Below are 13645 nucleotides of genomic sequence, written 5' to 3'. Positions count from 1 at the left end.
TGTCTGTTTCACTTATTTCCAAATGAGGAATGTTTTCTTTAGAGAGGTAGCAAATTGATTTTCCCCACATGGAGCATGGGATATCTCATTTCCAAAACAAAACTTTCAGAAATGGCTACACAAGTCCGCTCTTTCTCCGGGTGGGTTAGAAAGCAGCGTGGATCCTTAGTGTTCCCCGCAAGGTTGTTCGCTGCTGTACTCTGGAGTTTCCAGGTCAGGTCTGGCATGTTCAGTTATAAATAAAGGAATAAAGAAGCATTTGCATTTAGAAGAAGTCTAGTTAAAATAGTTTTAGTACTCAAATTTTTTTATGTGCCACTTGAGTAAGTGAGAGCTGTGTGTTTGTGGAGAGGCTGTGTGACCTCCAGAGTTCAATGAGAGCTTTAGTGGTTGGTAGGTGCTCATCACCAACTCCCATAGGGTACTTAGGATCCTGGAGAGAGTTTCCCCAAATTCAGCTGATACTGTTGTTTCCCAAACAAAGGTCTGTTAGGCTTTTTTACTGTAGTCTGATCTTTTGCTTTATTTTCCAGCCACTTTAATTTCTGACTCTTTGATGAAGTACTAGGTTGGTTGCAACTTGCTTCTCTTCACCAGCTCTGCTCAGTGTGCCTGGGCGATAAATGCCCCAGGCCCTCCCTCTCAGACCCTGTTTCCAGGAGGCAGAAGCTTTTAAATAAACTTTGAGGGGTGAAAGGAAAATAAATGGAATGTACGATCCTGAACTCAGGATGTAGAAAAGGGAATGAGGTGAAGGAGAGAAAACAAAGAGATGAAGGTGTCGAGGAAATCAAGGAAGCAGCTGAGACTCCAGAACAGTGTGCGAGATTAAGTAACCTTTGACAGTTTTTGAGACCGTGCTTAAATATAGCAATATGCTTTTCTTAACTTTCAGATATTGCAGAATGCCAGAAGCCCCCTAGAGGGGTAAGTGTTAAAACCATTAAAACTGTTAACTTTCTATTCATTACTTTTTAAAAAGTGCAACATGTAAGCATGTTTTTCAGCCAAGAGCTAACTTTTGCCAGGCTGCTTCAGGGGTGTCCTCAGCAACCAGCTATTTGCCACCTGCCAGCAGGCACGGTTGGTTCATGGATTTTTGTGGAGATCTGGGACCATTCTTCTCACCTTGACTTTGATGGCTAGGCACCTCCGTATGCCACCTCCAGCTTCTGTTTGGCACCTGAATCGTGAATAGCTCTGTGATCTGACACATCCTGCCGTTTCCACCTGCTGAAGAGGGAAAGTCTCCTGGTCTGTTCTGTATCTACTGATGGCTTTGCAGCTTAGGGCCAAGCGTTGTGGTATGGCAGCTTTTGTGCGTGTGTGTGTGAAAATTGGAAGACGTATGAAGGACTGGCACAGCGCAAAAGGATTCTGTGAGGAGATGTTCTGCAAGGTGTCCTACAGGGAGGGAAGACTCTTGATGCATTTAGCAGGTGTGTGAGCACACTTCTCTTCTGAACCCAGCACCACCGTACATCCCTGTTTATTAACTTCTCGCACCTTCCAGTGCTCCACCTTAATCCCAGCTTTGTGATTATCTCCCTCTGGTGCGCTCCCACTTCATGAGCTTGCCTGACTGGGTAAGGCCACCCTAAATGTAGACCCAGATCTTCCATTGGCCCTTTTCTGATGGCCCTGGACATTCTTACAAGCTCAGTTGGTTTTTTTCCGTTGTCATACTCTTGCAGATGGCAAAAATTCTGCTGTTCCTTCCTTTTCCTTCATCTTTCTACAGGACAGAAACATGGTCACAAAACCAACAAGCAGCCAGAATCCAGTTGGCAGTGTAAGTTCTAAGTGCATTAGCAATGCTGAGCAGCTCTCCCAGTACATTTCTCAGTGAAATACGGCAATGGCCGTCCTTCCCTTTTCTTTTCCTTTTTTTCTTTTTTTTCCTCCCACTTTTGAAGTGTTTCTGAGAAACTGGAGTACCAGCAAGCCAGAATCAAAAGTCATATCAGGAAATAGTTATGCAGATCAGAGAGGCCTGGAAAAGGCAAGAACTTTGATCATGGGCATAATAATTGCTTAGATGTTCTCTAGAGTAAGTAATGTGGAGGAAGAAAGAAAAAGGTACATGTTTTAGGCATGAGTACAGTACTGTTTACTTACATGGTTTGTTGAGCAGCCAGCAAGGTCCAAGGTTATTTTGGACTCAGCATGAGCATGATCCAGGTATGACAAATGAGGTAATGCATTCCAGGCTCATTAAAAACTCAGCTACATCACTGATTTTGACAAAGTGCCAACATAGCTTGACCTCAGCTGTGTGAAGGCCACTATTTTTTTTTTAACACCCTTTTTACATCAGCCAAAATATGTGCATCTAGATAGAGAACAGTGTTATGGGAGGGTTGAACTCATTGGACTTCCAATGATAATCAGACTCCCAAAAAGAGATAATTCTACTGTAACTAACCTGCTAAAGTCAGGTACCCCAAACCCACAGCCGTTGTCTCTTGACTTACTTGTGCATCTAGGGGTGGCCCTGTGTACATAGTACATTGCGTTCTCAGCATGGACATGGGTCGAGTGAGGCTGACTCGATAACGGGGAGAGAAGTCCAGAGATCACTTCCACTTCGTGGGGGTGCAGGTAAAGGAGGTGGCTGGTGGAGGGGCTGCCTTCTTGTGGTGGCCTATACTTTTCCACCATATGTAGTGTTTACAGAGTTTGCCATCCTCAGGTTTAACCCAGAGCTGGGAGTCATACTGGTTGGTGGGGCCTGGAAATGCTGCTGATTCCCGTGTCCTGCTGAGCAAGCAGCGTCCCTGGAGGTTGAGCAGCTGAGGGTGGTAGAGGCAGGAGAGCAGTGGCCACAACCCCATGAATTTTCTGAGTTGGTGGGCAGTGTAGCCATCTCCTTCCTCACCTTCTGGCCCTCTCCCGATTACCTATGATATCCTGATGCTTGCACAGGCTGATGAGAGTGCTGGAGGGGAAGATGCAATTTTTCAGCAATGATGCTGTTTCATGGCTTCATGAACACCACACAGTTCCTCTCTTTTCTGTGTGGCTCTCTTGCTTTGTGGGTCAGGGCCTGCTACTGAGCTTACGTCTGATGCCTGGTCTTTAATTCTCTGCTGCAGGTGCCTCTGGGTCAGCCTTGTTCAATTACGGTGGTTGGTAGGCAGCTCTCAAGAACAGGCTTTGGGATCACCAGGTCAGCTTCTTCCTGGGGTCCATCTTAGTCAGCAAAGATTTGCTAATCTACATCTGCAGATAACCTAACTTCTGTGCCATGCATAACACAGGGTTTGCATTTACCCTCTCAGGTGTGTCGGTTTGTAGTAAAAACACATGGGGCACTGCAGAGCTTAGCCACAGTTTGGGAAGGAGGAGGCAAGGTACAAGCTTCCATCTAGGAAGAAGAAAAGTGATTAAGTCTTGATTTCAGATTACTGAGGGCAGTTACATTACATCAGGGACTAAATGCTTTTGGTGTTTTTAAAGGCAGAGTGAGGATTTGCACAGAGGAGGTGGCAGTGGCAGCTTCTGTACTGCACCTGCCTTTTCACTCCCCACTCGTGAAGCCCATGGCTGTGTGCTCTTCCTTTTGCTCTAGAAGAAGAAGAGAAAAGCAGTTTCTAGACAGCCCAAGGGGTGTTGGGAAGGAGCTCAGCATGGCTATGGCCAGCAAAAGTTGTTTCCCCTACCCAAACCAAAGAAGCCGAGGGCATTACTCCTCCCCTCCCTCTCGCCCCAGAGAGCCACGTGCAGGGGACGGAACAGCTCGGCAGGAGGATTGTGGCTGCCGCCTCCTGCACCCTACTGCCATGGCACTGATCCCTCGTGTCCAACACCCACACATATCTCTGTGTGATTTGCAGTGACTACCTGTTTCCAGACAACACCTAGGGACCCCTTTGAACACGGAGGGAGAGAAAACATTCCTGTCTCTGGGCAGATTCCTGTAAATATTTTTCTTTTGCCTGAGAATTCACTAATCGAGATGGCAATAAGGTGTATTCCAGAATGGGAAGAGTTGTTGAGATATGGTTATCATCGTGGCTTGTGTAACTGTTGATATTCATGACATATCCATTTCACACGCTTTCACTTAATCAGGAGCAACAAGACTTTTACCACCAAGAAGCAGTCAGCTGAAAAACAAAGTCCACACCACATGCGTACTAGTTAACGATCATACCTTTTGTTCTTTAGGGTTACAAATGCTGGCACTTGAATTAGATCGTTGCTCATCTTAGATTCTTGCTTGATTCCTTGTGAAACCCCATGTTACAGCCTCAGCATCCTCTGCAGCGGTAGGCAGCATTGCAAGTGGTGGTGGGTGCCTGGCAGGGACAGACGGCTTGGTGGGCTCCGAGGTTTGTTTGTTTGACACCAGCAGGATCTGCTACTCAGGGAAACAAGGGAGCAACATGCTGGTAGAAACTGGCATCCAAGGAGCTCTGAGCTCCTGTTGATGGGTAAAGGTAGCAGACACAATGTTGACGTGTAATGGGAAAGATAACGAGCCCAAGGTGGGAAGCATGCCCTCGTGCTCCTCCGGCGCTCTTAACACGAGGAGTGTGAGCTCGTACTGTGTGCATTTTGCAGCTGGCTGTGTTCTACCTGGTCATACCTGAAGTGTTTGCCAGGACGCAGCTGGTGAAGTGGCTTTCCCCGCTGGGCTCTAGATTGCACACATTTTGCAGGGAAGAGAATTTCTTGTGCGTTGCCGTTATCTAAATGAAATTCCCCTTTGTGATGACTAGCAAAGTTGGGATGAGCTGGAATCTCAAGAGGAAGCTGCTTGAGTCAGCAAGGCACGGGTGTGTGTGGGCTTCAAGTGGATGAACGCCCTTTCGTTTCTGGAGGTCTGAACTCAGAGGTTTGGGCCATCTGTGTTGTACCAGGGGACATCTCTGCTGGCAGCCTGTCCATGCCTGCCCGCCTTGAACAGCAGCAGAGAGAGCACCGCTCTCCCGGGGCGTTGTCACCTGCTGACTGCAGGCAGGGGGGTGTGCTGGTTTGCACCCCAAACCTCAAGTGTGGCATCTATGCTATGCTAATACTGATCCTTTGAATCACACCTAAGGAGAGGCAAAAGAAGTTCCCAGCACCCCACCAAGAGGCCCAGTGGAGATTTCAGTAGTTGAGTTTTCCCCTCTTTCAGATACATCAGGAAGCAAAAAGAAAGAAAGGAAGGGAAAAAAACCCCACAAATTGGCAAAAGCAAACATGTTATCAAATGCACAGGAATGAAAGTATTTAAACGGGTAGCATGTCATAGCTCTCGTACTCCTGTTTCAGGCACTTAGACTAAAGAGGTGGCAAATAAATGCAAACATTTTTCTGTACTTATTTATTCAATTTGTTACTTTAATTTGCTTTGCTTATGTTCTCACCTTCTGGCAATGTACAAGTTATCAGGTCTTACTGCCACAAATGCTTTCAGAAAATGAATTTGAAAGCCATATGCACAAACATGAAGAAATTGAATTGTTTCAGATATTCTCAGGTTAGACTGAACATCCAATGTCATCAGGAAAACTGACTGGGACTAAGCCACAACGTGTTTGTAAAATTGCTTTAAAATAATTATGAATAACAAATTCAAGAGAACTTCAGTGTGCTCATGAATATGTCATAAATGAAACAAAATGAAAAAAAATCAAAACAAGTATGTGACTTGTAAATTATTCCTTCGGTCCTAGTCATATTTCCTAGCTCACGAGAACAAAATGGATATAGCTGAAATATAAATAATCTTCGAATAATGCATTTATTTGTAATGATTTAGGGAGCAAATGTTAATGGCTTTGTTTCAAGCGTGACTGAAACTATTTCAAACGTTTTCTTTTACAGAGTAGATACTAGAGGCAAGGGCCTTCTCTTCTGGTATTAATTCCTATTGCTACTTACTTGTTAATTGTGCGTCTGATCTGGAATGGCTTAAAGTGATTTACAGTCGTATGGTGCCGCGTGTGGGACGGTCCTCGTGTGTGCTGCAGACAGACCTTCCCGGCTGCAGCTCCTGAGCCACAGGGAGAATGCAAATACCCCATTTCGTAGTGGGTTTGTGCCAGTTCTGCCGTGGAAGGCTCCAATTCAAACAGTGTTTATATGCAAGCTCAATATACCTGGAATTTAGGAACAAATGCCCTCTTGCTTTTAAAGCTTTTAGCAAAACATTAGGAGTGCTTTATAGTGTGATAGAAAGTACAGTGCCAAAACTCAGGATAAGAAGTATGTTTGGAAAACATTGAGCCTTGAACTAGTTTCTTTCTTTATTTAAAAAAAAAAACGAAAAAGTAATTTGCATGCAAGTGTACGTGATCCTAGCTGAACCACATCTCTCTCTGGCTGTTGGCCGGACCGGGTTGGGGGATCCATTCATTCAAAGGTTACCATTTTAACGTGTGTGCCAGGGTGTAGTAAACTGAGGGACCGTTTCTATTTTTTTCAGTACGTTTTTAAAGAAGGTGCGGCTGCTGGGGCTAACCACAGTCAAGGATCTCTCCATCCCATGCAGGTCATATGGAAAAAAAAGCAGGCATCGGGAAGACATCAAAGGCAGAGGGATGAGCGGGGTTTATAAATAAGGCAGGGCGGCGTGGCCGGGGCTGGCAGTCTGGCAGCCGGCGCTGGAGTCCTCAGAGCTCATCCCACGCTCCCGCCGAGTCGCTCATCTCTGTTTATATGAGTAATGGAGCGGCTGGGGGAGGGGATTTGTAAGCACGGAGCAAATACTCTTAGTGTTCATTTTGTGTAAGACTGACATCCACACCAAGTCGAGACTTCCAGCGACGTAGTGTGCAGTCACATGCTGTAGCATTCATGAGTACAGATATAAATCAGGCAGATGTTTGTCGACTGGAATGGGTAATAATTTCTTTCTCTCTTTGTTTGATTTTGCATGTTAGCCTCAGATGACAGTTTCAGAATTGCTTTCTGCAGTACTTTTCAATAAGCAGAATGGGCTTCACTGGAGATAGATGGAGATATTTCTATAGGGAGGTAAACATTTTTATATAGACACAAATACGGACTTACACACATATGCACATGCCTATATGTGTATATATATAAGTTTTTACCACGTGCCAGTGCTGGGGGAAGAAAAAGGATGTGTCTTTTTTACTTTTGGATTTAAACCCACAGCTTTTCTTTTTCTCTGAACAGACCAAATATGACACTGTTACTCAAACTATAAAATCAAATTAGCACCCTTTATTGTGTTTGCAAACTAATTAAAATGTAAAATGTCCTGAAACCACTGGCGTACTGTGTGACAAATGTAAGATTAGAAACAATTAGAAGGCACTCAAGAGGTTTGTGGTGGTTAGATTTCTGACATTGTTCTAATCATCCCTTTAAGTAATGAAAACAATGGTTACCTAGAAATTAAAGGTTTAAAGGAAATTATCTTCTTCGGTACAGTCATTAATTAATGATTGTTTATCATTTTAAATGTTGCCATAGTAGTCGGAGGCTGATTTTTTAAATCTGAAAGCAGGCAGGACACGTAATAACGAGCAAACATCTGCTTCATCTATTATTTCTGTATGTGATCATAATTTATATTGTAATACTGCTATTGAAAGATGAGTCTGATATTTTTTATGATGATCCATATCCCATTCTACATATGGCTCAGCACGGTTAGGATTTAGTCACTGTGTTATTTCAGAGCTGTTTTATCTTAAGAATTGGACAAAACTGAAAGTGATTCATGTTAATTTATATGTGTGGTATGTAACCCTTATGAAACAATCACTTATTTCAGTACTTGTCAGCTTCCAGAACTAGTTGTTAAGGGGTTTTTTGATCCATTTCAGGACTCGGGGGTAATTTTTTTATTTATTTATTTTTTTATTTTTTATTTTTTTAGAACTTTGACAAGAATGACAGGATATATAAACATTTCTTGGAGCTGTAAGGAATTTCAATATTTCAGAACGTTTCCAAAACCAGATGTTTCCCAAAGTTGAAAATAGTAGTTAGTACTCTTACTCGAAGATTAGCAATAATAAATGCAGCAGGCTGATTAATGCAAAGTTGCCTATTAATATTCTATTTTGTTCTTTTTCGTACCATGGAGAAACATTTGTGCTTTCTCTCCAAGTCCTTCAGAGACCAGTGTTTGACTTCATATTAATTAGTTATGTGAAAGTAGAATAGATTAGCCTTGGGGGATATTCTATAGAAACGTATAGTGTGTCAAGATGTAACCCGTGGAGGATGGGAATCTCGTAATAAGCATTTACTGTAGACAGATGTGTACATTTCTGTGACTGATTGTAGTGGAATTATTTATTATGCTTTCAGCTGTTACGAATCCAGTATAAGACAATGTGTTCAAATTGTTCTCCATTAATTTTCAGCGCCAAATCTTAAAGGCCGACCGCGCAAAAAGAAGCCTTGCCCACAGAGAAGAGATTCATTAAATGGCATTAAGGATTCCAACAATAATTCTGAAAGCAAAGCTGTTGCCAAGGTAAATCACTTAATAATACTCTTTTCAGTACACTCTTCTTTTTTAGGTACAGCTCTGCCTTTGTTTTCCAGCATGCTGTTTCAAGTTTAGAACGTAACTTATTTTGTTGGGGAGATAAATGCAATTTTTTTCAATAGTTTTATTCTTCACTTTAATTCATGTCGGTGTTCAAAGTTACCAGCAACTATAATCACCTAACAACCTAATGCTCTCAGCTTGTTGGTAACTGGTAGTGCTTAAGCTTTCTTGGCATCTAGTGTTAGTTTTCACATTCTGTGACACACAAACATAGTTTGTGACAGTATCTTCGAATTAAAAATAAACCAGGGAGCAGCTCACCCTGTTACAATGTACTTCTAAATATAAGTTTGAAGATAAACAGACTATGAAACAAGAGCCGCTTCAGTAATGGTTTCTAAGAAGCACACACAAACGACACTACCCTGATGTTAAGATCTCAACTTTTTTTAAATTTGAAAAAAAAAAAAAAAGATAAAGGCAGAAAGCTTAAAAAAAAAAAAAATCTGGGCTGTTTCTTTAATACTTAGTGCTGAGCTGCATGTTCCAGGGTTTGTTGAATAGAGCATGCTTTTACAGAGTCTTCTGTATGTGCTGCAGTGCTTAGCCCATACTGCAAGTAAAAATTGGATCATTGATTTGTGTTTATAGACTTAATCTTTTAGATATTTATGGGTTTGTGTCTTTTCCTTAAAATATTTAAAAATAGAGTTTCTGTAATGTAATTTTAATCCTATTTTCTATGTTGTCTGTGGTTTTAAATAGGAATTTGGGTTTCTCTTTAAAAAAAAAAAAAGCAGCACAAATGGCTCCTTTCAAGATGATTTAATTTGAAACTGTAAGACGCAAAGACGGAAAATTACTTAGAGCAATACTTGTAGATTTTTATCTGAGGCAGAACTTTGTCACTGTGATACTTTTGAGCTAAACAGGTTTGCATAGGCTGAATTTTTAGGCCAACTCCTCCCAAATCCATTGTTTCAGTAAATTAGATGGATGTGTATCTGAAAAATGCTTCCATTGTTGTGACCATCTCTTTAGGAAATACAGTGAATCTATAGATCCATTTACTTTGGTATTGTTGTATGCAGTGAATGTCCTGGGAGATTAGGAGGTTAAAGAGGTCAAGTGGAAGTGTTCTGCTCTCAGTTTCTCATAGGAAGGCAAATTAAATTCCACCTCCTCCTCCTCCCTAGGAGTTCGGTTAAAATTGTGCCTTCTGTTGATGACGATGAAAGAGGCTGAAGTTCATGATGAAGCTCTGCCCTTAAGTCACTGTTTCTCTTCTTTTTGTGCCCTATTGTGCTCAGTTGGAGTCTGTACTATCGTGTTAGACAGGCATGGTAAAAGGCGATGGAGCCTGGTGTGTCGAGTTGCGGGGTCCTGCCAGATACTATAGAGTTTGCCTGAATGTTTTTGCTCTGTGGAAGAATGTGCAAAATCCGCGGTGTGAAAATGTCTCAATTTGCCTCAATTCCTCCTTCCCCCAAGCTGTTTTTCATGTTAAAATATTACCCGCAAACTGCAGCATGGACCGTGTTGTCAAAGCACCCTGGACTGTAGCACAAGTAGTTCTGCCTCTTCAGCACCTGATATATAGGTATTAGATAATTAAAAACAACAGTAACACTTCATACCAAATTGTTTATCCTCTCTGTTTATATTTGGGTTCACCCTACTAGTCAAATGGGAGGATATTTCAGATAAGAAGTAATTCCGCCTATTTATCTAGTCATACTGCGCTCATCATTGTGCAGATATTAATAGCATTAATTATCTTGGCCAGCTTAATTTCATTATAAATAATAGACATGCTCATGATATAATGTCCTTGCATGTAGTCACACTGCCTTCACTGTGGCTCTTCACATCAATCTGTGTCTCAGGGCTGTGGATATACTTTAATAGAGGGACAGTGAACCAGAAACCCTCTGCAGCAGACGTACTGCACTTTATACAGACCCTGCCTATGGGGTTCTGGGGAAGGAGGGGAAATGTATTTGGGGAAGGGGGGATGGAGATCCACCTACTGTCTTCTCATTGTTGGGAACACTTGGGGGAGGTTAAGTCATCATCTTAGGCTGCATCTTGGGCTTCACCATCAGTGTTCCTCCTCTGTGCGTGTCCTGTCTCCAACTAACGCTGACAGTGGGTCCGTGGAGAGCAGAGTTGAACACTGCTAGTGTAAACGGGACAAATCCACTTGTGTGAGATGCTGAAACATTTTGGCAGCGGTCCTGGCTGTATTCCTGTTCCAGCTAAAATCCCTTTTGACCAGAAGTCGTGCTGCTTTCATCCTCAGATCATGGCACCCAGTGTCTGACAGCAGCCTCATTTCTCGGGTGGCGGGGCGATGGCTCTGACAGAGGTGCAGTGGCTGTACAGTTTGGGTTGGGAAATGGTAGAAGTGGCATTCTGAAGACTGTGGGTTTGAGCCTGTCAAGACCAATGCAATCTACGTGGTTGTAATGACTTGCTGAATTTTATGTTCACAGCTGCCGATGACTAGAAAGCTTTGTACCTTCTTATAGCTTAGTTCTCATTAAGCACGTTTACCTTGAACCATCAGCAGATTGTTCTGTAGGCTTTTGCTGTTACCTGACACAGAAGAGCATTTGGTTGGGTAGGAGCAGCTCTGAGTAAATTACAGTGGAGGTGGCTTGTTAAAAATAGAGTGATAGCGGGACAGACAATGTGGTCCTGGACCTGCGGGTGCTGCCAGGGGAAGTGGGGCTTTCTTGTACCACTTCTTGCTTTTGATCTCCTTGCTGCTTACTGCATCCATTTTAGAACATCTCGAGGAAGATCCCAGGGGAGTTGCCTCCCAGACTGGGCATGTAAAAATCGCAAGAATACAAGGCCATCTACTGAGGCAGGATCAGCTCTCCTGGAGAGACGTGTATCTAGCTCTTCTCTCCAAACACTCCCAGGACTCTGGAGGCTTTCATACGTCACATGTCATCATTGCCGGACAGGGTTTTGGGACTTGCAGACTCCAGCGTGACCCTCATTGTACCTGCTTTGTGCTCCCAAAGAGCGTTCCCATTCAAAGTGTACAGAAATACACTGTAAGACTTTTTTAAAACTGGCTGATCTGACCATTTCAAAGACCTGAAAGGATTAACTTGTTAAACATGGAAATTGTCCCCAAATGAATCTACTCATTACATCTCCTACTGCAAATGCTAAAGTAAATCTCTCACTTCATTTGTACAGCAAGATCTGGGAAATTAGTTTAAAAGTTGCTAGGATATGCTTTTCCTGTGGCCACAGGTGGCCTGGCATGCTCTCAGACCTGGAGATTTATTCTAAGCAGCTCAGCCATTATCTGATTGAAACTCTAAAATGCAGGTCTGTAGTGGTCTGTGTTGTGTGTGACCTCTGGCAGGAGAAGACAACACACGAGTGGTGTACCCATGAGTGTTCACCAGCCATTTGGTAACAGATCAAGGATCATACACCTCTGATGGAAGACAGAGCAGGAGGTGGTCAGATGTTCCCAGAGCCCATCTCGGTGCACCCCCAGCGTATCCACACTGCAGCGCAGGGTTCCCTATCTGGGCCTTAACCCCCAGTTTCATTTTGGAGGTCCTACTCACACTGAGGCAACAATGAAAGAGTTCTAATTCCTCCTGTGGAAATGGAACTCTCCCTTAATAACAGAGTTGTTCTGAGCAGACCAGAAAAGAGAACAGAGCCAAGTAGAGCTCCATGTTCAGGACCTTCTTCCAGATCTTTGCCTTCTAGGAAGATTCAAAATCGTGTTTTGAGAGGGAAGGTCAGTTTGTGGTGCCTGATACAAATTTGGCATCGCTCTCACTGACTTCGATACATTTATGCCAGATTTACACTGATGTTACTCAGAATGGCATTTGGCCCTTTTGGTTTCTGTTAATCATCGGTCATGGCATTCATCCATATCTCCTGTCAGACGGTGGGGAGGTTCCAGAAGTGAAGCTTGTGCCTCGAACGCTGTGCAGATGAAGCACTGCGGCCTTTGTCAAAGCTTCATTGAACCTGACACTGCTTGGAGTCCATCCGCTGCATTTTGGCACCTTTGAGTTCCACAGACACTTTGACCTCACTCCTCTGTACACTGGAGAGAAGGAGGTTGTGTGTTACACGGGGTTTTCTCACTCACGGTGGCTTTTTTCATGTTATTTTCTTTGTTTCCTTTTGTCTCCTTGGGAGTAACATCCCTTGCCGTTAGTTTGCTTGCATAGCACTGAGCTTTGATTTCGTGCCCAGGCTGTCTTTGCAAATATAGTTCTGAATTACCCGGCTTGAAAAAGAAAATCCATTAAAAAGATTGATTGATTGACATTACCTAGCAAGTGGGTGACAAAACTGAAAAACTGTTCCCAGGTCCAGTGAATTTGTTCCAAGTTTTAGCTTGCAACAAATTTGCAGCTCAAATTAAAAATCCTAAATTTATTGAAATCATGGGTTCATGTTGGGAGTGCTAACCCGGTCTTTGGTATAGCATTGAAAACTATGACAGTGTAATCTAAACTCTGTAAGGGGAAGCTGTTAAATAATTTTGTGAGGAGCCAAGTAAAAAAGTCAAGGGATTACAGCTCTGAACTGAGAAGTGGGTGAGGAAATCCGAAGTTCATTTAATAGGAAAAAAATCCCATTAGCTCCATTGACTTTTGGATGAAACCCAGGATCTTTACAGAAGTTTAATCAACGAGCATATCTATTACTAAAAGGCAAAGCACGGTGTCTTGTGCTGTAGGAAGACAGTATCTCTTTGAACCATGCAACCAGAGGATGTCAAGCAGTACAGCAGACGTACTTCGGCAGTAACTGATCAAGAAAAATCCCATAGGAAGCCCATCTCCCAGTCCGTGCTGCATTGCCTGGGAGGAGCGAGCCTCTACCCTGCAGTGTCCAACGGGGAGATTTTTCAGCAGCATCAATTACCTTGGAGAATTGCGGCCGCTTCTCCCCTCTGGTTAGGAGCTAGAGTTGCTTTGTCCAGCTGATCTTAAGTCAGTGCTTTCTGCAAAGTTAATACCCTGAAGGAGTGTAAAAGATTTTGCTTTCCCTGAGCCTGAACACAGGGTGAGGTGAGATGTTTGTTTGTTTACAAGCACTTATGGTAATGCTCTTCATGGCATTTACTTCCAAAATGTCAACAAGTGCCCAGGAAGCATCTGGTTTAGAAGTGGGGAG

General features: G+C 43.1%; 1 protein-coding gene across 1 annotated transcript in view; it reads left to right on the top strand.

The window, feature by feature from the left end:
* ARID5B (AT-rich interaction domain 5B) overlaps positions 1 to 13645 on the top strand; it is a 106673-nt gene that overhangs the window by 62792 nt on the left and 30236 nt on the right. Inside the window, exon 3 of the mRNA XM_009637007.2 lies at positions 8337 to 8449. Within this exon, the coding sequence (XP_009635302.1) occupies positions 8337 to 8449 (113 nt within the window). The remainder of the gene's footprint in view (positions 1 to 8336; positions 8450 to 13645) is intronic.

The sequence above is a fragment of the Egretta garzetta genome, unplaced genomic scaffold, assembly GCF_000687185.1.
Source record: "Egretta garzetta isolate BGI_Z169 unplaced genomic scaffold, ASM68718v1 scaffold204, whole genome shotgun sequence".
NCBI lineage: Eukaryota > Metazoa > Chordata > Aves > Pelecaniformes > Ardeidae > Egretta > Egretta garzetta.
This window is presented reverse-complemented; position numbering and strand designations above follow the sequence as displayed.